This window comes from Furipterus horrens, unplaced genomic scaffold (assembly GCF_987537825.1).
Source record: "Furipterus horrens unplaced genomic scaffold, mFurHor1.1.pri manual_scaffold_1, whole genome shotgun sequence".
NCBI classification, from domain to species: domain Eukaryota; kingdom Metazoa; phylum Chordata; class Mammalia; order Chiroptera; family Furipteridae; genus Furipterus; species Furipterus horrens.
The window spans coordinates 103675176-103697367 of NW_028327171.1; the positions used below are offsets into that span (position 1 = coordinate 103675176).

The window sequence follows — 22192 nt, forward strand, 5'->3', positions numbered from 1 at the left end:
TCCAGGACATCGTGAGAAATCAGTTAAAGTTTGTTGTAAAACTAGAGATTCATTTAGCCCTAAGAAATAAAATGACATATGTCGTCCCTCTTTGGGAAATGTTTCACCTAATTCAATAGAGTGTATCTGGAAGGGCATCAAGAGTCTGCAGACTTAGAGTAAATCAGAAAATTCCACTGACCTCTGACCAGTAATGTCACTGAAGTCAAGTGTACCCGTTCGTAACCCCCTTCTTTCAGTTTCTGAATGACGCATGTGTAGGTGCCATTGTCCGATGGGCGCAGAGCCAAGATGACAACGGAAGCGTTATTGGTGGGGTAAATATAGGTGCGGTTCTTGTACTTGGGCCACACCTTCACTTCTCCAGATACGACAGTCAGCACCACTTCACTATTTTTTTGCCAGTAGATAGGAACTCTTCTCAGTCCATCAGCAGAAATGTTGTCATCACTTTTTTGCCAGTAGATACGAACTTTTGTCAGTTCATCAGCAGAAATGTCATAATCACAGGATAGTACTGCTATGTCTTTCACTTTCTTGGTCACCTGGCTGATACCTAAGGAGGGGCAAACAGAACAAGATTTTATATATTTATTAAACATATATTACTGCACAAGCAGGAATTCACAGTTGGCAGTAACAGAACTCACAGAGTTGTATCTAGTGACTAAGCATAAACAAAGAATTCAGTTTGGTTTTGATTTATTATTGGGGTTAAAAATGACATAACTCTGGCTGGTATGGCTCAGTGGATTGATCGCCCACCTGTGAACCAAAGTGTCACTTTTGGGCACATGTCTGGGTTGTGGGCCAGGTCCCCAGATGGGGGCATGTGAGAGGGAAACAGTCAATGTATCTTTCTTTCACACATCTATGTTTCTCTCCCTCTCTTTCTCCCTTCCTTCCCATCTCTCTTAAAATAAATAAATAAAATATTTAGAAAACATTAAAAATTACGTAAAATTTACCATCTTAACTATTTTTAAGTGTACAGTTCAGTAGTGTTAAGTATATTTACATTGTAATGAAACAGATCTCCAGAACTTCTTCATCTTGCAAATCTGGAACTCTGTACATATTAAATAGTGCCCCTTTCTCCCTCTCCCTCATCCCTGGGAACCACCACTCAACTTTAGGTTTTTATGACTTTGACTACTTTAGATACCACATACAAGTGGAATCATAGATACCACGTCTTTTTATGGCTGGCTTATTTTACTTAGCATAATATCCTCAGGTTTCATCCATGTTTTAGCATGTGCCAGAATTTTCTTGCTATTTAAGGAAGGATAATAAGATAATGATGATAATGAATAATATTCTATTGTATATATATATATATATATATATATATATATATATATATATATATATATACACCACATTTTCTTTATCCATTTATCTCTCCATAGACAGTGAGGAAGAAGGTCCCATAAGAAGAAGGACTTTAGAAAACCTAGCATGTGAACTTCCACCACAGGTTAGACATGTACTCAGCCCCACAGGAATATGGAAGTCATAGTTAAGAAATGTGAGATCCTGAGGGGATTTTCACAATCATTTTTATAGATGGCCTTATTTTCCAGATGAAGAAACTAGGCCCTGGAAAGAAAACTGCCTCAGTTTTACATTTTCTTGCCAAAAAAATTCCAGGCCAGATTCTCCTTATTTACTAGTTTCCTCAGTTTTAGGTCCCAGATCTAGGATATGCCAACACTGCTGGGACCCCAGCTGAACCCCACCCCTGAGTGCTTTTGCTTTGAGACACAGAGTCCTTTTCTTTTCGGGCCCAGACTGACCATGTGACTTCAGACTGAAATGATTCCTCACCTCCGCACCAGACAAGGCCTTGTTAACATTTCTGGACCGTGCTGGACTTCTTCAGGTACCCTAAGAAGGACCTATATCCTGTCTTTATCTCTCTTGGCCATCTGCAATCCACACAACAGTTGCCCTACCATCTAGTTTTGCTAGAGAGTCCCCATTTAAAACATTCTGCCCATTTTCCCATCAGTATATTTCAGAAATACAAATATTTCAGCATCCAAACTCCATCTCTTCCGTAGTTCCTGAGTACTCGTCAGTAACACCAAGATCCCTTCTCAGACTATATTTTCTGATTTTTTTTCATTCAGAAGGCATGGTCACTTTTCCTATGCTGCACAGAGTCCCTCCAAGCCCCAAGCTCTTTCACAATTGCCCTCCCCCCATGCTGTGTCTTCCCCACCCAGTATTACCCAGACCCATCAAAGCCCCTGGGGTTGGCCCATGCCTAGGAATTTCATTTCCAGGCCCTCACTCTTTTTGGACAGCAGGATTGGGGGGCACAAGCACCTCTTTATCTCATCAGGCCTTCTCCAGGCTTCCATTGGACTGGATATGGCACAGCATTTAAGAAGAGAGTTTATGTGATGCCAGGTATTTTCATAGCAGTGTGAGGTAACTCATAATGATCTAAGGTGCTCCTTTTGGCAATTGTGCTGAACACTGCCAGCCCCAGATTTAGGGAATATAACTGAAAAGGGTGAAAAAATGGAAAGATATACTTGAGGGGAGCATTATAATAACTAAATAACCTGAACTCTCTTTAAGAAGGAACACAGACTATGGATTCCCATTGACTTGTTTTTCTTATTCCTCACCCAAGGACATTTTTTTCATTACTTTTTTAGAGAGGCAGGGAGAGAGAGGTTCTTATTCAATGTGAGGGAGACGCATTCATTGGTTGCCTTCCCCTATGTGCCTGGAGCAGGGATTGTAGGCACCTGGACCATGGATTGAACACACAACCTAAATATGTGCCCCAACCAGGAACTGAACTTGCAACCCTTCAGGTGCTGCACAAGGCTTCAACCAAGCCACACTCCGCAGGGCACACTGGCTTGGGTTTTAGTCCTAACTCAGCCACTTGCCGATTAGTTTCCTCATCTGTAAGAAGGGTAAGATACCTGCCTTTCAGGATCATTGCAAAATTAAATTAAATGACATAAATTTAAAAAGTCCCTACTACATAGCAGGTCTTTTTTGAGAGTTTCTTTTTTCTCTTCTCTTCCTTGCCTTTCATTACAACTCATACCCTCCGATCCCTTTCATCTCACTCAGGGGTTGTATCAGAACCATATGATTTGCTATGTACTTACTATGGGTCAGACAGATACCATGACAGAAAGCAGCTCACTTATCTAGGATTCTAAATAGTAGGATCTTTCCCTATGATCTGTTTGTTCCCACCCAAAAAGAACCCGGGATTTCTAACTGATTTTGACATGTTGCAAAAAGAAAAATCTTAACTGAAAGTGAGCTAATTTTTAAAAATTAAACGTATTGAGGTAACATTGGTTAATAACATTATATAAATGTCAGGTGTACAACTTTACAATATGACATCTGTATACTCTAGTGTGTGCTCCTTCTGTCACCATATATTTGATCATCTTTACCCTCTTCGCCCTCCCCCAACCCCATTCCCCTTGGTTGTCTATATTGTATCTATGAGTTTTGTTTGTTTGTTCATTGTTCATTTGTTGCTTTTGTTTTATATGAATGAAATAATATATTTCTTGTCCTTTTTTGTCTGACTTATTTTTCTTACCATAATAATCTCAGACTCATCCATATTATCACAAATAGCAATATCTCATCTTTTATGGCTGAGCGATATTTCATTGTATATTTGTTACACATCTTCTTTATCTAATCTGTTGAGGACCCTTAGGTTGTTTGCATGTCTTGGCTACTGTAAATAATGTGATAATGAACATGGGGGTACATATATCTTTAGACAAAAAGTGTTTTAAAAATTTTAGGGTAGATACCCAGAAGAGGGATTACTGGATCATATGGTAGCCCTTAGTTCTCTCTCTTCTTCCTGGGTCATTTTTAAGTTTCTATTTTCAAGCTCACTAATTCTCTCTTCCATCAGGTCTGCTATATATCCAGTGCTTTCTAATGCATTCCTCATCTCATTTATTGAGTTCTTCAGCTTTGGAATTTCTGTCTCGTTCTTTTATTTTTTTATATCATTTTTTATTGTTATTTTATTACAGTTGTTCCAATTTTCCCCCTCTGCCCTCCCCTGCCCAGCCCATCCCTGCTCCACAGTCAATTCCCACCCTGTTGTCCATGTCCATGGGTCATTTGTACATTTTCTTTGACTAGTTCCTTCCCTTTCTTTCCACCATTATCACCCTCCTCTGTCCCCTCTGGTCACTGTCAGTCTGTTCCATGTTTCCATGTCTCTGGTTCTATTTTATTTGTTAGTTTATTTTGTTCATTCGATTCTTCTTATAGGTGAGATCATATTGTATTTGTCTTTCACTGCCTGGCTTATTTCACTTAATATAATATTCTCCAGTTCCATCCATGCTGTCACAAAAGGTAGGAGTTCCTTCTTTTTTCTGCTGCACAGTATTCCATTGTGTAAACATACCCCAATTTTTGATCCACTCATCTACTGATGGGCACTTAGGCTGTTTCCAGCACTTCCCTATTGTAAGTATCACTGCTATAAACATAGGGGTGCATAGGTTCTTTTGAATTGGTGTTTGAGGATTCTTAGGATATATTCCCAGCAGTGGGAACATTGGGTCAAAAGGCAGTTCCATTTTTAGTTTTTTGAGGAAATTCCATACTCTTTTCCATAGTGGCTGCACCAGTCTGCATTCCTACTGACAGTGCACTAGGGTTACCTTTTCTCCACATGATCACCAGCACTTGTTTGTGATTTATTAATGATGGCCATTCTGACAGCTGTGAGGTAATATTTCATTGTGGTTTTAACTTGCATCTCTCTGATGGCTAGTGATGTTGGGCATCTTTTCATATGCCTACAGGCCATCTGTATGTCCTCCTATTCATGTCCTTTGCCCATTTTTTATTGGATTGTTTGTCTTCCTGGTGTTGAGTCATATGAGTTCTTTACATATTTTGGAGATCAAACCCTTGTCATATGTAACATTGGCAACATGTTCTCCCATATGATTGGTTCCCTTTTCATTTTGATGATGGTTTCTTTAGCTGTGCAGAAGCTTTTTAATTTGATGTCATTTCATTTCTTTATTCTTTATTTCCCTTGCCCTAGAGGCAAAAATATTGCTACATGGGATATCTGAAATTTTACTGCCTATGTTTTCCATTAGGACTTTTATGGTGTCACAACTTATATTTAAGTTTTTTATTCATTTTTAGTTGATCCTGGTGTACAGTGTAAGTTGGTATTTTAGTTTCAATTTTTAGCATGTCCCTGTCCAGTTCTCTCAACACCATTTATTGAAGAGACTATTTTAACCCCACTGTAAGCTCATGCCCACTTTGTCAAATATTAATTGACTAAGAGACATGGGTTTATTTCTAGGTTCTCTATTCTGTTCCATTAACCTATATGTCTGTTTCTGTGCCAGTACCAGACTGTTCTGACTACAGTGGCCTTGTAGTATAGTTTGATATCAGTTATTGTGATCCCTCCTATGTTGTTCTTCTTTCTGAAGATTGCTGAGGCAATTCATGGTTGTTTTTGGTTCCATATAAATTCTTGAAATATTTGTTCTAGATCAATGAAATATGCCATTGCTATTTTAATAGAAATTGCATTGACTCTATAGGTAGTATGGACATTTAAATTATGTTAATTCTTCCAATCCATGAACACAGTACAGGTTTCCATTTATTTGTATCTTCCTCAGTTTATTTCTTCAATGTTCTATAGTTTTCTGAGTACAGGTCTTTTACCTCCTTGGTTAAATTTATTCCTAGGTGCTTTATTGTTCTTGTTGCCATAGTACAAGGGATTTTTTCCTAGTTTCTCTTTCTGATATTTTCTTGTTTGTGTACAAAAATGCCATCAACTTCTGAATATTGACTTTGTAACCTGCTATTTTGCCAAATTCACCTGTTAGATTGAGTAGTTTTTGGTGGAGCCTATAGGGTTTTCTATGTACAATATCATGTCATCTGCAAATAACTACAGTTTTATTTCCTCCTTTCCAATTTGGATACCTTTTAATTCTTTTTCTTGTCTGATCACTGTGGCAAGAACTTCCAGTACTATGTTGAGTAAGAGTGGTCAAAGCAGACACCCTTGTCTTATTCCTGATCTTAAGGGGTAAACTTTTAGTTTTTGCCCATTGAGTATAATGTCGACTGTATGTTTCTCGTATATGGCCTTTATTATGTCAAGGTATGCTCCCTCTATTCCCACTTTGCTGAATGTTTTTATGATAAATGAATGCTGGGTTTTACCAAATGCTTTTTCAGCATCTATTCATGCGGTCATGTGATTTTTGTCCTTCATTTAGTTCACGCGGTATATTACATTTATTTATTTGCAAACATTGTACCATCCTTGAATCCCTGAGATGAATCCCATTTGATCATGATGTATAGTCTTTTTAATGTATCACTGAATCTGGATTTCCACTATTTTGTTGAGGATTTTAGCATCTATATTCATCACAGATATTGACCTGTAATTTTATTTTTTTTCTTGTGTCTTTACCTGGTTTTGGAATTAGGATGATACTGGCCTTGTAAAAAGAGTTGGGAGTCTTCCCTCTTCTCAGATTTTTTTGGACTAGTTTGAGAAGGATAGGAGTTAGCTCTTCCATAAATGTTTGTTAAAATTCACTTGTGAAGCCATCTGGTCCAGGGCTTTTGTGTGCTGGGAGCTTTTTTTGTTTGTTTGTTTGTTTTTATTACTGCTTCAATTTCACTAGTTGTTATCAGTCTATTCAGGCTTTCTGCTTCTTCTTGATTCAGTTTTGGAAGATAGTATGTTTCGAGAAATTTGTACATTTCACCCAGGTTGTTCAATTTCTTGGCATATAGTTGATCATAGTAATTTTTTACAATCCTTTGTATTTCTGTGGTATTGGTTGTAACTTCTCCTCTTTCATTTCTGATCTTATTATTTGGGTCCTCTCTCTTTTTTTCTTGATGAGTCTGGTTAAAGGTTTGCCAATATTGCTTATCTTTTCAAAGAACTAACTCCTGAATTTATTGATTCTTTGAATTGTTCTTTTAGTTTCTAAGTCACCCAGTTCTGCTCTGCTCTTGATTATTTCCTTCCTTCTACTTGCTCTGGGCTTTGTTTGTTGTTGTGCCTCTAGTCCTTGTAGATGCAGGATGAGGTTGTTTATTTGAGATTTTTCTCCCTTCTTTAGATAGGCCTGAATTGCTATGAACTTCCCACTCATTATTGTCTTTGCCACGTTCCAAAGGTTTTGGGTTGTTGTGTGTTCATTTTCATTTGCTTCTCCATAGTTTTTTATTTCTTCCTTGATCTCTTTGTTAATGCACTCATTATTTAATAATGTGTTATTCAGTATCTATGTATCTGAATGTTTTTGACTTTTTTTCCTTGAAGTTGGTTTCTAGTTTCAAGCCATTGTGATTCAAGAAGATGCTTGATATGACTTCAATTTTCTTGAATTTGTTGAGGCTTGTTTTGTGTCCTAAAATGTGGTCTATCTTTGTACATGTTCTATGTGCATTTGAAAAGAATGTATATTTTGCTTCTTTGGGGTAAAAGATTCTGTATATACTAATTAAGCTTATATGATCAAGAGTGTCATTCAGTGCCACAATATCCTTGTTGATGCTTTGTTTGAAAGATCTATCCATTGTTGACAGTGGGGTGTTAAAATCCTCTACAATGACTGTGTTTTGCCAATATCTTTCTTGAAGTCCTCCAAGTTTTTCTTTATATATTTAGGTGCTCCTTTTTTGGGTGCATATATGTTTACAAGGGTTATAACCACTTGTTGGACGACTCCCTTAACTACTATGTAGTGATCTTTGTCCCTTTTACAGCCTTTGTTTTGAAGTCTATTTTGTTCGATATAAGTATTGCTACCCCAGCTTACTTTTTGTGGCCATTTGCTTGTAATATTTGTTTCCATCCCTTTACTTTCAACCTTTGTAGACCTTTTGTTCTGAGGTGGGTCTCTTGTAGACAGCATATTTGTGGATAGTGTTTTCTTATCCATTCAGCTACCCTATGTCTTTTGATTTGAGCATTTAATCCATTTACATTTAAGGTTATTATTGAAGGTACTTATTCATTGTCATTTTTTTTCTGTACCTCTATCTCTCTCTCTTTCTTTCTTCTCCTTTTTTTTATACTAATTCCTTTAGAATCTCCTGCAGTGCTGGTTTGGTGGGGATACACACTTTTAGTCTTCTTTTGTCTGGGAAGTTCTTTATTTTGCCTTCCATCTTAAATGAGAGCCTTGCTGGATAGAGTAGTCTTGGTTGTAGGTCCTTGCCTTTCATTATCTGGACTATTTCATCCCAATCCCTCTTAGCTTGTAGTGTTTCCATTGAAAAATCAGCTGATAGCCTTATCGAAGCTCCCTTGTATATTACTAGCTGTTTCTCCTTGCTGCCTTTAAGATTCTCTCATTTTATTTAAATTTAGCCATTTTAATTATGATGTGTCTTGGGGTGGGCCTCTTTGGTTTCATCTTGATTGGGACCCTCTGTGCTTCCTGAACTTGTATGACTTTTTCCTTCACCAAGTTAGGGAAATTTTCTATCATTATTTTTCCAAGCAGGTTTTCTATCCCTTGCTCCTTTTCTTCTCTTCCTGATATTCCTATGATACTAATGATGTTACATTTCATGTTGTCCTGAAGCGCCCTTAAACTACCCTCATTCTTTTTGAGTCTTTTTTCATTTTATTGCTCTATTTCCTTCTACCTATCTTCCAGCTCACTAACTCAGTCCTCTGCTTCATCTAGCCTGGTTTTAATTTCTTCTAGTGTATTTTTCATTTCAGATATTTCATTCTTCCTTTCTTCCTGTTTCTTACTCATAGTTTCTATGTCATCTTTCATGCTGCTGTAGTACCCATTAAGTTCCTTGTAGCTCCCTTAAAATTCCTTGTAGTTCTCACTGAGTTTCTTGAGCATCCTTATAACTATTATTTTGAATTCTGTAACTGATAGATTGTTTGCCTCAATTTCATTTAGCTCTTTTTGTGGGAATGCCTCCTTTCCTTTCAATTGGGGGTTATTCCTTTGTCTCCCCAATTTAGTAATTCTTTTTGTTTGTTTCTGCACCTCAGATTGCTCTGTTTTGTCTGCCTGTCTTCATGGGGTGGACTGTATGGTAGGAGTTCTGTGGGACTCAGTGGAACAGTCTCTTTGATCTTCTGATATTGTAAGGAATAGCGATATTAATGGTCCATTTTCAAGATAGCACAGTTAATGGAAAACAACTGGTGGTCACCTTGCATAAACAGTGTAGCAGGTATGCCAAACTGCAAAATGTCAGTTAGAGGGTGTCTGAGGAAACCGGAGTACAAAGAGGGAAGAGTATACATGAGAGAGAACGTGTCAGGGGCTGGGGACTTCCACGACTTGCTGCTAATGCCTTTGAGAACAAAGGGAGGAGGGAATAGCCAATCATTTTTAGACACGATTGGAAAGATTGTACTTCCCATAGTACTCAGTCAATGAGGAACTGGGGAAGGGACCTACATGCTCGGGAATAAAAACCCCGTTGTGTCTCCATGGGGAATGCCTGCATGCCAGACACCCAGTCTTGCAAGACCACCATTAAAGCCTCACTTTCGCTGTACTTTTTGTCTCCAAGTTCATTTCTTGAGTTTTGGATGGGTTGAGTGCATTCCTCACAGTATGAATGCTCAAGGGCTGCCCTTTATTCAGTTTATGTGGGCTCTCTTGATGTACTTGGGCTTTGATTATTAGTGGCTCATTCATTGGTGGGTTCACCCCTGCAGCTGGCTGCTTGGGAGTCACAATCTCCACCATGTCTTATATGCTGTTGTACAGGTGCTGGTTTACAAAGCAATACTACTCAGAAAACCAAACCCATGCCAGCAAAAATGCCCTCCTACCACATCACCAATATCAACAGCAATTGAGCAAAGATTAATAAAGTTGGAAAGAGAACAAGAATATTTTAAGATAAGAAAAAGGGAATATGAGATCACTAAAGGAGAGAAAAATTATTTTGAGAGAGAAGAGGGAGGAGAAATAATAAGAGTAGGAAATAGAAACAAGGCAAATAAAGGGAGAAAACAAAATTTAAAACATAAGCAAAACAGGAAAGGATGATGGCAAAATGGAGTAAGAAAAGGGAATAGTATAATATAGAATTTAAAATAAAATTTAAAAACTAGTGAGCCAACAGGAACAAAATTGCAGAAAAACCACAAAGGGTCAATTACAACAACAGCTGAGCAAAGATTAATAAAGGTGAAAAGAGAATAAGAGAATTATACGAAAGAGAAAAGAGAATATGAGATGTCAACAGTAAAGAAAAATGATTTTGAGAGGATAGAGGGAGGGTAAATAATAAGAGAACAGCTAGAATCAAGCTAAGAAAAGGAAAAAATAAAACTCCAAACTCAAATAAGCTAATGCAGGAAGAAGGCAAAATGGAGTAAGATAGGGGGAGAGTAACCTGTGAGATCTGAAATTTAAAAAAAAAAAGTGAAGGTATTTGTCCGGGGGACCAAGATGGCCGCGGAGTAGGAACAGTGTTCTCAGCTCGCTCCTGTTAAGGAGACAATCCAGGAGGAACAAACTCGGGGAGGAATGACTGACACCTTCACAAAAGATCTCAAGACAAGGTGGGCAGAGTGACTCTCAATCAACTAACCAGAGAAAAAGATCCACCAAAAAGTAGCTGAAATACAACCAGACAGATTAAAGAAATATCATCAAGGACAACACAGACGGAGATCCAGGAGGGCGGAGGAGTAAGTGGAAGCTACACTAACCCCCTCCCAGGACCAGCCAGTGCTGACTCAGCCCCAGTACAGCAGACAGACCATCCCCCTCCAAGTGGTGTCATACTAAGGGGAAATAAAAGCCCTGCCTACAGGAATTAAGTTGCCACACCCACGGTCCTTAAGCCTGACAGCTGATCACAGATTGAGTATAGTAACAACTAAAGAAGAGAGACAAAGGCAGTAGATCCCTGGAAGTCTCCAACAGGCTACCTAGGGCCAGTCTGGTACATGATCTGACGCTACCAGAGGCAGATCCAGGAAGAACTGATCATTCTAAGAAGCACCAACAAACAAAAGGAATCACAAAAATGGGGAGACAGAGAAACAACCCCCCATCAAAAGGAAAGGTAGAATCCCCAGAAAGAGTGCTAAATGAAATAGAGGGGAGCAAAATATCAGATACAGAATTTAAAACATGGATTATGGAGAAGCTAAATGAGCTCAGCGGAAACTACAAAGAACTCCAGAAAAACGACAGTGAACTCCAGAAGAACTATAAGGAACTTACTGAGAATTATACCAGCATCAAAAAGGACATGGAAGCTATCAATAAGAGCCAGGAGGAAATGAAGAATACAATCTCTGAATTGAAGAACACAGTAGAAGGAATTAAAAGCAGGCTAGAGGAAGCAGAAGATCGGATCAGCGAGCTGGAGGACAACGTACACAAAAACTCCCAGACAATGCAACGAAATGAAAAAAGACTGAACAAGACTGAAGAGGTTCTAAGACAGCTGCAGGACAACATGAAATGTAACAATATCCGTATCATTGGAATTCCAGAAGGAGAAGAAGAAGAGCAAGGGATAGAAAACCTCTTTGAAAAACTAATGACAGAAAACTTCCCTCACATGAGGAGAGAAAGAGTCACGCAAATCCAGGAGGCACAGAGGGTCCCAATGAAGATGAACCCCAACAGGCCCACCTCAAGACACATCATAATTAAAATGGCAACATCCAAAGACAAAGAGAGAATCCTAAAAGCAGCAAGAGGGAAACAACTAATAACATACAAGGGAGCTCCAATAAGGCTATCCTCAGATTTCTCAGCAGAAACACTACAAGCCAGAAGGGAATGGCAAAAAATACTCCAAGCAATGAAAAACAAAGGCCTACAACCAAGAATACTCTACCCAGCAAGGCTCTCATTCAAAATGGAAGGCGAAATAAGGAGTTTCTCAGACAAAGGAAGACTAAAAGAATACATCTCCACCAAACCAGCAATGCAAGAGATGCTAAAGGGTCTGCTCTAAGAAGATAAAGAAACAGAGAGAAACAGAGAAGAACACGAGTACAAAGGGGGAAAATGACAATGAATAAGTACTTATCAGTAATAACCTTAAACGTAAATGGATTAAACGCTCCAATTAAAAGACATAGGGTAGCTGAATGGATTAGAAAGAATGACCCACATATATGCTGTCTACAAGAGACCCACCTTAGAACAAAAGATCTACACAGACTGAAAGTAAAGGGATGGAAAAATGTATTCCAAGCAAATGGACATGAAAAAAAAGCCGGGGTAGCAATACTTATATCAGACAAAACAGATTTCACAGCAAAGTCCATAAAAAGAGACAAAGAAGGGCATTTCATAATACTTAAGGGAAAAATCCATCAAGAAGATATAACCCTTATAAATATATATGCACCAAACTTAGGAGCACCCAAATATGTAAGGAAACTTTTGAAAGACTCCAAGAAAGATATAGACAACAACATACTCATAGTAGGGGACTTTAACACCCCATTGTCAACAATGGACAGATCTTCGAAGCAAAGAAACACCAAAGATATGGAGGCACTGAACAACACCCTAGATCAAATGGACTTAGTCGATATATATAGAAGTTTTCACCCCAAAGAAGCAAAATATACATACTTCTCAAGTGCACATGGAACATTTTCAAAGATAGACCACATGGTAGGACACAAAACAAGCCTTAACAAATTCAAGAAAATTGAAATTATATCAAGCATCTTCTCAGATCACAATGCCTTAAAATTGGAAATCAACCTCAAGGAAAAAACTCAAAAACATTCAAACTCATGGAGAATGAATAACATGCTATTAAATAATGAATGGGTTAACAATGACATCAAGGAAGAAATCAAAAAGTTCCTGGAAACCAATGATAATGAACACACAACAACCCAAAACCTATGGGATACAGCGAAAGTAGTCTTAAGAGGAAAGTTCATAGCAATACAAGCCTACCTAAAAAAGCTAGAAGAATCTCTAATAAAAAATTTAACCCTACAGCTACAAGAACTAGAGGAAGAACAACAAGCAAAACCCAGATCAAGTAGAAGGAAGGAAATCATCAAGATCAGAGCAGAATTAAATGACATAGAGTCTAAAGTAACAATTCAAAAGATCAACAAAAGTAGGAGCTGGTTCTTTGAAAAGATAAACAAAATTGACAAGCCTTTAGCCAGGCTCATCAAGAAAAAAAGAGAGAGAACCCAAATAAATAAAATCAGAAATGAAAGAGGAGAAATCACAACTGATACCACAGAAATACAAAGAATTATAAGAAATTATTACGAACAACTGTATGGCAAGAAATTTGACAACCTAGAGGAAATGGACAGATTCCTGGAAAACTATAGTCTGCCCAAACTGAATCAAGAAGAAGCAGAAAGTCTGAATAAACCAATAACAGCTAGCGAAATTGAAGCAGTAATCAAAAAACTCCTAGCACAAAAAAGCCCAGGACCAGATGGCTTCACAAGTGAATTCTACAAAACATTTAGGAAAGAACTAACTCCTATCCTCCTCAGACTATTCCAAAAGATACAAGAAGAGGGAAGACTCCCAAACTCGTTCTATGAAGCCAGTATAACCCTAATTCCAAAACCAGGTCAAGACACAACAAAGAAAGAAAACTACAGACCAATATCGCTGATGAACATAGATGCTAAAATCCTCAATAAAATATTGGCAAACCGGATCCAGCAACACATTAGAAAGATCATACACCACGATCAAGTAGGATTCATCCCAGGGATGCAAGGATGGTTTAATATTCGCAAATCAATAAACGTGATACACCACATAAACAAAATGAAAGACAAAAACCACATGATCATATCAATAGATGCGGAAAAAGCATTTGATAAAGTACAACACCCATTTATGATAAAAACTCTCAGCAAAATGGAAATAGAGGGAGCATACCTCAACATAATAAAGGCCATATATGAGAAACCTGAAGCCAACATCATACTCAATGGGCAAAAACTGAGAGCATTCCCCCTGAGATCAGGAACAAGACAAGGATGTCCGCTCTCTCCACTCCTATTCAACATAGTCTTGGAAGTTCTAGCCACAGCAATCAGACAAGAAAGAGAAATAAAAGGCATCCAAATTGGAAAAGAGGAAGTAAAACTGTCATTATTTGCAGATGACATGATAGTGTACATAGAAAATCCTTTAGACTCCACAAAAAAACTACTCAATCTAATAAGTGAATTCGGCAAAATAGCAGGATACAAAGTCAATATTAAGAAATCGAAGGCATTTTTATACACCAACAATAAAAACTCAGAGATAGAAACTGAAAGAAAAATCCCATTTACCATAGCAACAAGAAAAATAAAATACCTAGGAATAAACTTAACCAAAGAGGTAAAAGACCTGTGCACAGAAAACTACATAACACTGAAGAAAGAAATGAAAGAAGATACAAATAAATGGAAGCGTATACCACGCTCATGGATGGGAAGAATCAACATCATTAAAATGTCCATACTACCCAAAGCAATTTATAGATTCAATGCAATCCCTATTAAAATACCAGCAACATATTTCACAGACCTAGAACAAATACTTCAAAAATTTTTATGGAACCAAAAAAGAGCCCGAATAGCCACAGCAATTTTGAGGCAGAACACAGTAGGAGGAATCACAATACCCGATATCAAACTATACTACAAGGCCACGGTAATCAAAACAGTCTGGTACTGGCATAAAAACAGACATATAGATCAATGGAACAGAATAGAGAGCCCAGAAATAAGCCCAGGTTCATATGGTCAACTAATATTTGACAAAGGGGGAAAGAACATCAAATGGAGTGAAAAGAGCCTCTTCAACAAATGGTGTTGGGAGAACTGGACAGGGACATGCAAAAAAATGAAACTAGACCACCAGCTCACACCATACACCAGAATAAACTCAAAATGGATCAAAGACTTAAATGTAAGCCGTGACACCATAAAAGTCCTAGAGGAAAACTTAGGCAGGAAAATTTCAGATATCCCACGTAGCAACATTTTCACTGATACATCTCCTAAGGCAAGGGAAATAAAGGAAAGAATAAACAAATGGGACTACATCAAACTAAAAAGTTTCTGCTCAGCTAAAGAAAACATCAGCAAGATGCAAAGGAAACCAACCATATGGGAAAATATATTCGCCAATGACATCTCAGACAAGGGATTGATCTCCAAAATATATAAAGAACTCATACGACTCAACACCAAGAAGACAGACAACCCAATTAAAAAATGGACAAAGGACCTGAACAAACACTTCTCCAAAGAAGACATACAGAGGGCCCATAGACATATGAAAGTATGCTCAACATCACTAGCCATCAGAGAGATGCAAATTAAAACCACAATGAGATACCACCTCACACCAGTCAAAATGGCAATCATCAACAAATCAACAAACAACTTGTGCTGGAGAGGATGCGGAGAAACGGGAACCCTGGTGCATTGCTGGTGGGAATGCAGATTGGTGCAGCCACTGTGGAAAACAGTTTGGAATTTCCTTAAAAAACTAAAAATGGAACTGCCTTTTGAACCAGCAATTCCATTGCTAGGATTATATCCAAAAAATCCCGAAACACCAATTCAAAAGAACCTATGCACTCCAATGTTCATAGCAGCACTATTTACAATAGCCAAGTGCTGGAAACAACCTAAATGCCCAACTGTAGATGAGTGGATCAAAAAACTGTGGTACATTTACACAATGGAATTCTATGTAGCAGAAAGAAAGAAGGAACTTCTACCATTTGCAACAACATGGATGGAACTAGAGAAAATTATGCTTAGTGAAATAAGCCAGGCAACAAAAGAAAAATACCTTATGCTGTCACCTATTACAGGAAACTAATGAACAACACAAACAAATGAGCAAAATTGAACCAGAGGTATGTAAACAAGAAGTAGACTAACAGTAACAAGGGGGGCGGGGGGGAGGAAAAGAAAGGTGTAAGGGGATGGGTCAAGTTAAAATATATATATATATATATGAATGACCCACAGACAGGTGCAACTGAGTGGGGACTAAATGTGGGGGAGGGGAGGGACAGGGTGCAGGGAAACAAGAGGGCTAAAAAAGTGAGACAATTGTAATGGAAAAACAAACAAAAATTTTTAGTGGGGGAAAAATGAAAATATGAAGAATGGAAATGCCAGTTCAGTGAATATTAGGACAAATATTTTCCTTCACGTTGTATATTTTTCTCCCTATTTGATCCCTCCTGAGTTTGGCATTCTAAACAAGTAAGTAATGACATAAGTTCCTTTGCATAGAACTAATAAGACCAGTTGTCAACAGAGGTTCTTTTTTTTTTTTTGACCAAGTCTTTGACTGGAATGTCAAGCCTAAAGGAAACATACTTGGGCTCAGATTGTTACCAGAAAGCCCTGAGGAACTGGGAATGACTTTCAAAGGTAATAAAAGCCCGTGAGATAAAAGGCCTGGTACCATGGTTGGTTGTGCGGTCCACAGCAATCTTTCCAGGGAAGGAACGAAGGTTGTTTTCCTGAAAGATGGCTAGAAGGGACCTTAAGGCACAAGGAAAGACCAGAAAGACTTGGAAAAAACAGGCGTGTACAGGCAAGGATGAATGCCAGATATGTGGCTCAGCTTCTGTGCCCTGAAGAACAGACTGAGGGTCACCCCAAATATTCCTTGGGTAAGTTCCAGCAAAGCAGAACTAAAGATCATAAGTGATCATTTGCTGCTCTTGTTATGTTTATGCAAACGAACAGGATAAATTAAAAATGGACTTAATGTAGTCCCTTTAAAGACAAGGAGGGTAATCTTAGGGAGAAAAATTATTATTCAAGGAAAATCACAATGATCAGTAGTAGAGTATAAAACAGGGCAACTAACCATCTTAAAAGTTTTTTCTCCAGATTTAGAGACTTGTTTGCGGGTTATGTTACATAAATTAACACGTGTTTTTTGTTTTCAAAGGACATAAGCCTATGATCGCATTACCTGAGTGATTATCTGTACACATAAGCCTCACTTAATCCTCTCTGCAGCGCTGCCTCCTGAGACTCAATGGTTTGGCTGAACTAAATGGCTGGGTTGGGGAAGAATGGGGTGGTCTGTGGGCTTCACTTTAAAACGGGTTTCTCTTTTCTATCCTAATGGCTTGGTTTTGGATAGGCGAGATGTGCCTAGCACACCTTCTTACAAAGAAGCCTTTTTTTTTTTCCCCCCTAATATGGAACATTGAAAAATTAATCCCTGCCTTTTGTCATCTAGTAGTTATGGATTGAATGATGTCTTTTAACCCTTTTCGCCAAATCTGTTGCCCCCAGAACACAACAAGGACACCAGCCTGTTAAACCAAGCACGCCGTTGACCGGAGACAGCCAACTGACCTGGAGTCTGCACGATCCTTCCCCATGTGGGAAGGCCACCCTCCCCTCCACACCCCCACTCTTATTAGGGTTTTCTGGACCCAAGGGTAGGTAGGACGACGACCATGTCCAGCTTGAAGCAGCTAGAGGAGCTTGAGACCTTCGCCCATTGTCCTTTACAAGATTACAAAGGGTCCTAATATTTGGGGGGGGGGGATAGTTAATTTTTACGAACCAGGGGTATGGACTTGGGGGGGATTGCTGGGGGAGGGGGGTGCTGGGTGGAGGGGAACAAGGGGGAGAAAATTGGAACTGTTATAACAATATAATCAATAAAAAACATTAAAAAAAAGTGAAAAAATAGGAATACAATTGAAGTACAGCAAAAACTGTATTATCCATGCCAAACAAGCCACAATTTATAAATATGGAAAGAAAACAATAATATTATAGAAAAGGGAAAAAGAATGTGAGCTGACTAAAGGAAGGAAGAATGATTTTGAGAGGATAGAGCAATGGTTCTTAACCTTCTTAATGCTGTGACCCTTTAATACAGTTCCTCATGTTGTGGTGACCCCCAACCACAAAATTATTTTCGTTGCTACTTCATAACTGTAATTTTGCTACTGTTATGAATCATAATGTAAATATCTGATATGCACGGTGTATTTTCATTGTTAAAAATTGCACATAATTAAAGCATAGTGATAAATCACAAAAACAATATGTAATTATATATGTGTTTTCCGATGGCCTTAGGCAACCCCTGTGAAAGGGTTGTTCGACCCCCAAAGGGGTCACGACCCACAGGTTGAGAACCGCTGGGATAGAGGGAAGAGAAAGAGTAAGAGTAAGGAATGGGCACAAGGTGTAGCGTGGGGGGTGGGGGTGGATAAAATTTACAATGAAAATAAGAAAGGGCAGGAAGAAGGCAAAATGGAGTAAGACAAGGGAAGGGTACAATGTGAGAAAATAATACAAAAATCTAAATAAAAAGAATAAAAATAAAAGACAAAGAATAGTGAATTAGTTGAAATACAATAGAAGCAAATGAAGAAATATTAAAAATCTATGTGAAAGAAAGAAAAAATAATGCAAATTCTGAAGAAGGACAAGGTGGAATTCATCTTAGTAGAGTTTGGTGTTTGCCTTCTTTCTTCTCTTTCTGGATCTGCCTCTAGCTTTTTATCAGCTCAAGTTCCCACGGTGGGTTTGTCCAACGTCTGGGAGCACCACATGAACCACCTTTACCTGCCTCTAGAGGGGGCTTCCATTGTAATTGGTAAATTGGGACCCCTGGGTCTTCCCTGGGAGGCACTGTTCAGTCTTCTGGAAAAATTGTGGGTGTGTTCCCCCTGCCCCTGCACCACCCGTCTTGGTCTGTCCCAGATTATTTTCCATAATGTATAGTTTCAGCTCTTTCCTGCTTGGCACTGATGGCAGCTCTTTGTGCAAGCCAAGCAGAGGCTGGGCGGGGCCCTGATTCCCCCTTGTTGCACCGATTTCTGACCTCCCTGCCTTGCTGGCCTCAGTGGAATAGGGCACTAGGAACCAGCGTATTTTTGTCTCCCTGAGAGAAGTTCAAAATGGGTCCTTTAGGCATTTCTCTTTCTGTCCTTCTTGTGCGGATATGCACCCTGCAGGGGGTTCTTGAGCCTGTCCTTCCTGTTTTGCAGAGCTTCCATGTTTGATGCAGTCCTGCTTGCAATACTGCAGGAGGTGGGAGCTGGGTGAGTCCTTCCCTTCCCAGAGGTTTGATCTCTGCCAGATGGGGAAGGGGGCGCTGCCTGGCTGTAAATAATCTCAGGTGCTCAACTCTCGCACATCCAGTTCCCAGCCTACTGCCCTCGCAGCTGACACAGTCCTAAACTCTCCACTCTGCACAGCCTCCGGCCTGCTAGCTGCGCTGGGCTGGGGCCAAGAACTCCCCTTTCTGTGCACTTTTCTGATCTCTCTGCCTAGCTGTACTGTATTCAGTGGGAGCAAACCGCATTTTCAATCTCTTCCCTTTGCTGGCAGGGCAGCTGCATGCAGGGTCCCTGCCCAGCACTTCTCAGCTCCCCCTTTTAAGTCTTTCTGGGCACTCCCACTGCAGTACTGAGTCACTGTCTGGGTTTCCACACATATCACCTCTCCAAAAAGCCAAAAGTCTCTCACGGTCTCCGCTGACTGTGGCCTGCCTCCATCTGACCAGATACAGATAGAATCCCTCTCTCTCTCTGGCTCTCTCCCAGTTGGTGTTTGCCGCTGCAGCTATGGGTGTGCTGCTCACTGTGTGTGTGTGTAGCCTGGACCTCCCCAATTTTGTGTAACCAAATCACTCCTGGCCTGAGTCTGGGGGTTCTCTGCCCTGGGAGGGGAGGGAGCTGCAAAGCTGTGATCTCTGCCCAGGCTCTGCAGCTGCAGGTGCCACACACACAGTATTTCCCCTGCAACCTATAAAATCTCCTTACCACCCATTGTGAAGTGTCTTCTGTTCTCCTTGGCTTCCAAATTTCATATCAGCTAAGATTCCTTTGAATGTTCAGTTTATTGGCAGATGAGCCGAGTATCTGAGTTGGGGGCAAGAGCAAGTGGACTCAGGTTCCCCCTACTTGGCCTCCATCTTCTCTTTGGTTCTTTTTAAATAATTTCAATTACTTTGGTAATATGCTCTTTTCGTTAATTAATTTTATTCCTGAGTTCATCGACTGGCCTTTCTGAGTTTTGTATTTCCTTGAGTTTCTTCATAATTGCAATCTCAAATTCTCTGTCATTTAAACTGCAGTCTTCCATGACTTTGAGTTTGGTTTCTGGAGACTTTTCAATTTCTTTCTATGCTTCCACATTTCCTTGGTTCTTCATGGGTCTTCATGGATTATTTTTCTGTCTGTGAATGCTTTTCTTATTTAGATACTGTTTTGCTCTTAACTATTCAGTAGGTTGATAGATAGGTTACTTGTTTTCCAGTAGATGGTGGTATAGCATAAGTTTTTGTTTTCTCTTACCCATGGTATCTCTTAAGTTGAGGAAAGTGCCCCAGAGCCACTGGAGTAGGTGTCCCCTCTGTGTTCTGCTTGTCTTGGTTAAAAGGTACCTCCAGTGTGGTGGAGGACCAGTTTCATTAGCTCCTAGCACTGCGTCCTCATGATTAATGGCAGCTGGCCCCATTGTGCTGTTGGAGCTGTCTCCACCACCTCTCCCAGCGTCTGTGGTGATGGGTGGGGCAAGGAACGCAAGTCCATGATTTTGCAGCTCTGCCTTCTTGTCAGTAGTGGCTGCCAGCACTGCTGTGATGTTTAAATATTCCAGCCACCTCTACTGGGCTCTGCTGCAATGCGGAGGGGGAAACAGAGCTGTCCTTCCAGGAGAGGAAAGGCCTCTGCCTTTCTTATGCTCCGGGCTGTAGTGTGAGGGTTATGGGCTGACATTTCCACCACTACTGTGCTTGCTAAAGCCATGCTGGGTGCAGAATTGTGTCTGTCCACACACTCCCATCCCGCCTCCCCTACTCATTCCAATACTCGAATCTTCCGATGAGTGGATATCTGAGGAAGTTTGTGTGTTGTTATACTTGTCTGACTTCTTGTAAATTTAAGGGGAGAAACAAAGAAGTCTTCTCACTCTGCCATGATGTTGATGTCAGTGAAAATGAACTAATTTCCATGATGGTTCTAAAGGAATTTTTGTCCAGTCATCTAAGTATCTCTAAAGGTCAGTGACACACTGCAAGATGCCCATGTTGAGGAAGAATCAGACTGAAAAGAGGAACCAGAAGTCTTCTGGGCATTTTGGAAATTCCCACCGGGACCGCTTAGGCTCCTGCACTAGACACTGCATTTTAACAAGGCCTCCAGGTAATTGTACGTAAAAGTATGAGCAGCGTTGGCATAGACTATGTGACGCCCCTGCTTAAAACCCTTCCATGGCACCCTGGCTGGTGTGGCACAGTGGCTTGAGCGCCGGCCTGAGAACCAATGAGTTGCCAGTTCAATTCCTAGTCAGGGCACATGCCTGGTTGCGGGCCAGTCCCCAGTTGGGGTGCACAAGAGGCAACCACCCATTGATGTTTCTCTCCCTCTCCCTGCCCTTTTCTCTCCTCTCCCCACCTTTTCCCTCTCTCTAAAAATAAATAAAATCTTTAAAAAAAAAAAAAAAAAACCAAACAAACAAAAAACTCTTTCATGGCTCCCCAATACCTTCCAAAGATAAGGCCTTCAAGCCCTATGGAGTCTGGACCCTGTCCCCCTACTGCCACTCACCCCTTCACTTCCTTGCTCCTTGGTTTCTCTCACTGGCTGCTCCTTCCACGTTCTCCCCAGTTCACTATCATCACGCTCCCCTCTGGCAGGGAAAGACAATGTTTGTTGGTCATACCTTCAGTTGAGTGATTATCTGATTCATTTTCATTTTCTTCCTAACAACCATGAATTTCATGAAGGCAAAAGCCATGCCAACTTTGCCCATAACTTGTCCCCAACACCGAGAAAAGTGTCTTGTACTTAGAAGATGCTCAATGTCTGTTGAATTAACACATGATTAAACAAAAGAATGAACGCATGTGCCAGATTCATCCTTACCTGTGTGCCTTTGTCCAACCTATTGCTCCACATAGAATTCTCACATGATCACCCATCCTCCACCTGCCCTGTTGCCCCTGCCCACCCTTGATGGTCTTTCTCAGGTCTTAGGCTCTTACAGTCAGACCACGTACTTCACTGCTCTTCTCTTGCTTGTGAGTTAGTTTCCCCTTATCCAACTAACATACGCAAATCTCTTTGAGGGCAGGAATACCATGTTCAGTTTTTAAGGCATATATTGTAAGTGCTCAGGCATAAGAAG

At 39.9% G+C, this 22192-nt stretch overlaps 1 protein-coding gene across 2 annotated transcripts in view; it reads right to left on the reverse strand.

The window, feature by feature from the left end:
- Window positions 1–22192, reverse strand: part of CD80 (CD80 molecule) — a 78007-nt gene that overhangs the window by 48814 nt on the left and 7001 nt on the right. For both annotated transcript variants that reach the window (XM_090276934.1, XM_090276942.1), the window contains exon 3: window positions 182–556. In XM_090276934.1, coding sequence (XP_090133060.1) covers window positions 182–556 — 375 coding nt within the window. The remainder of the gene's footprint in view (window positions 1–181; window positions 557–22192) is intronic.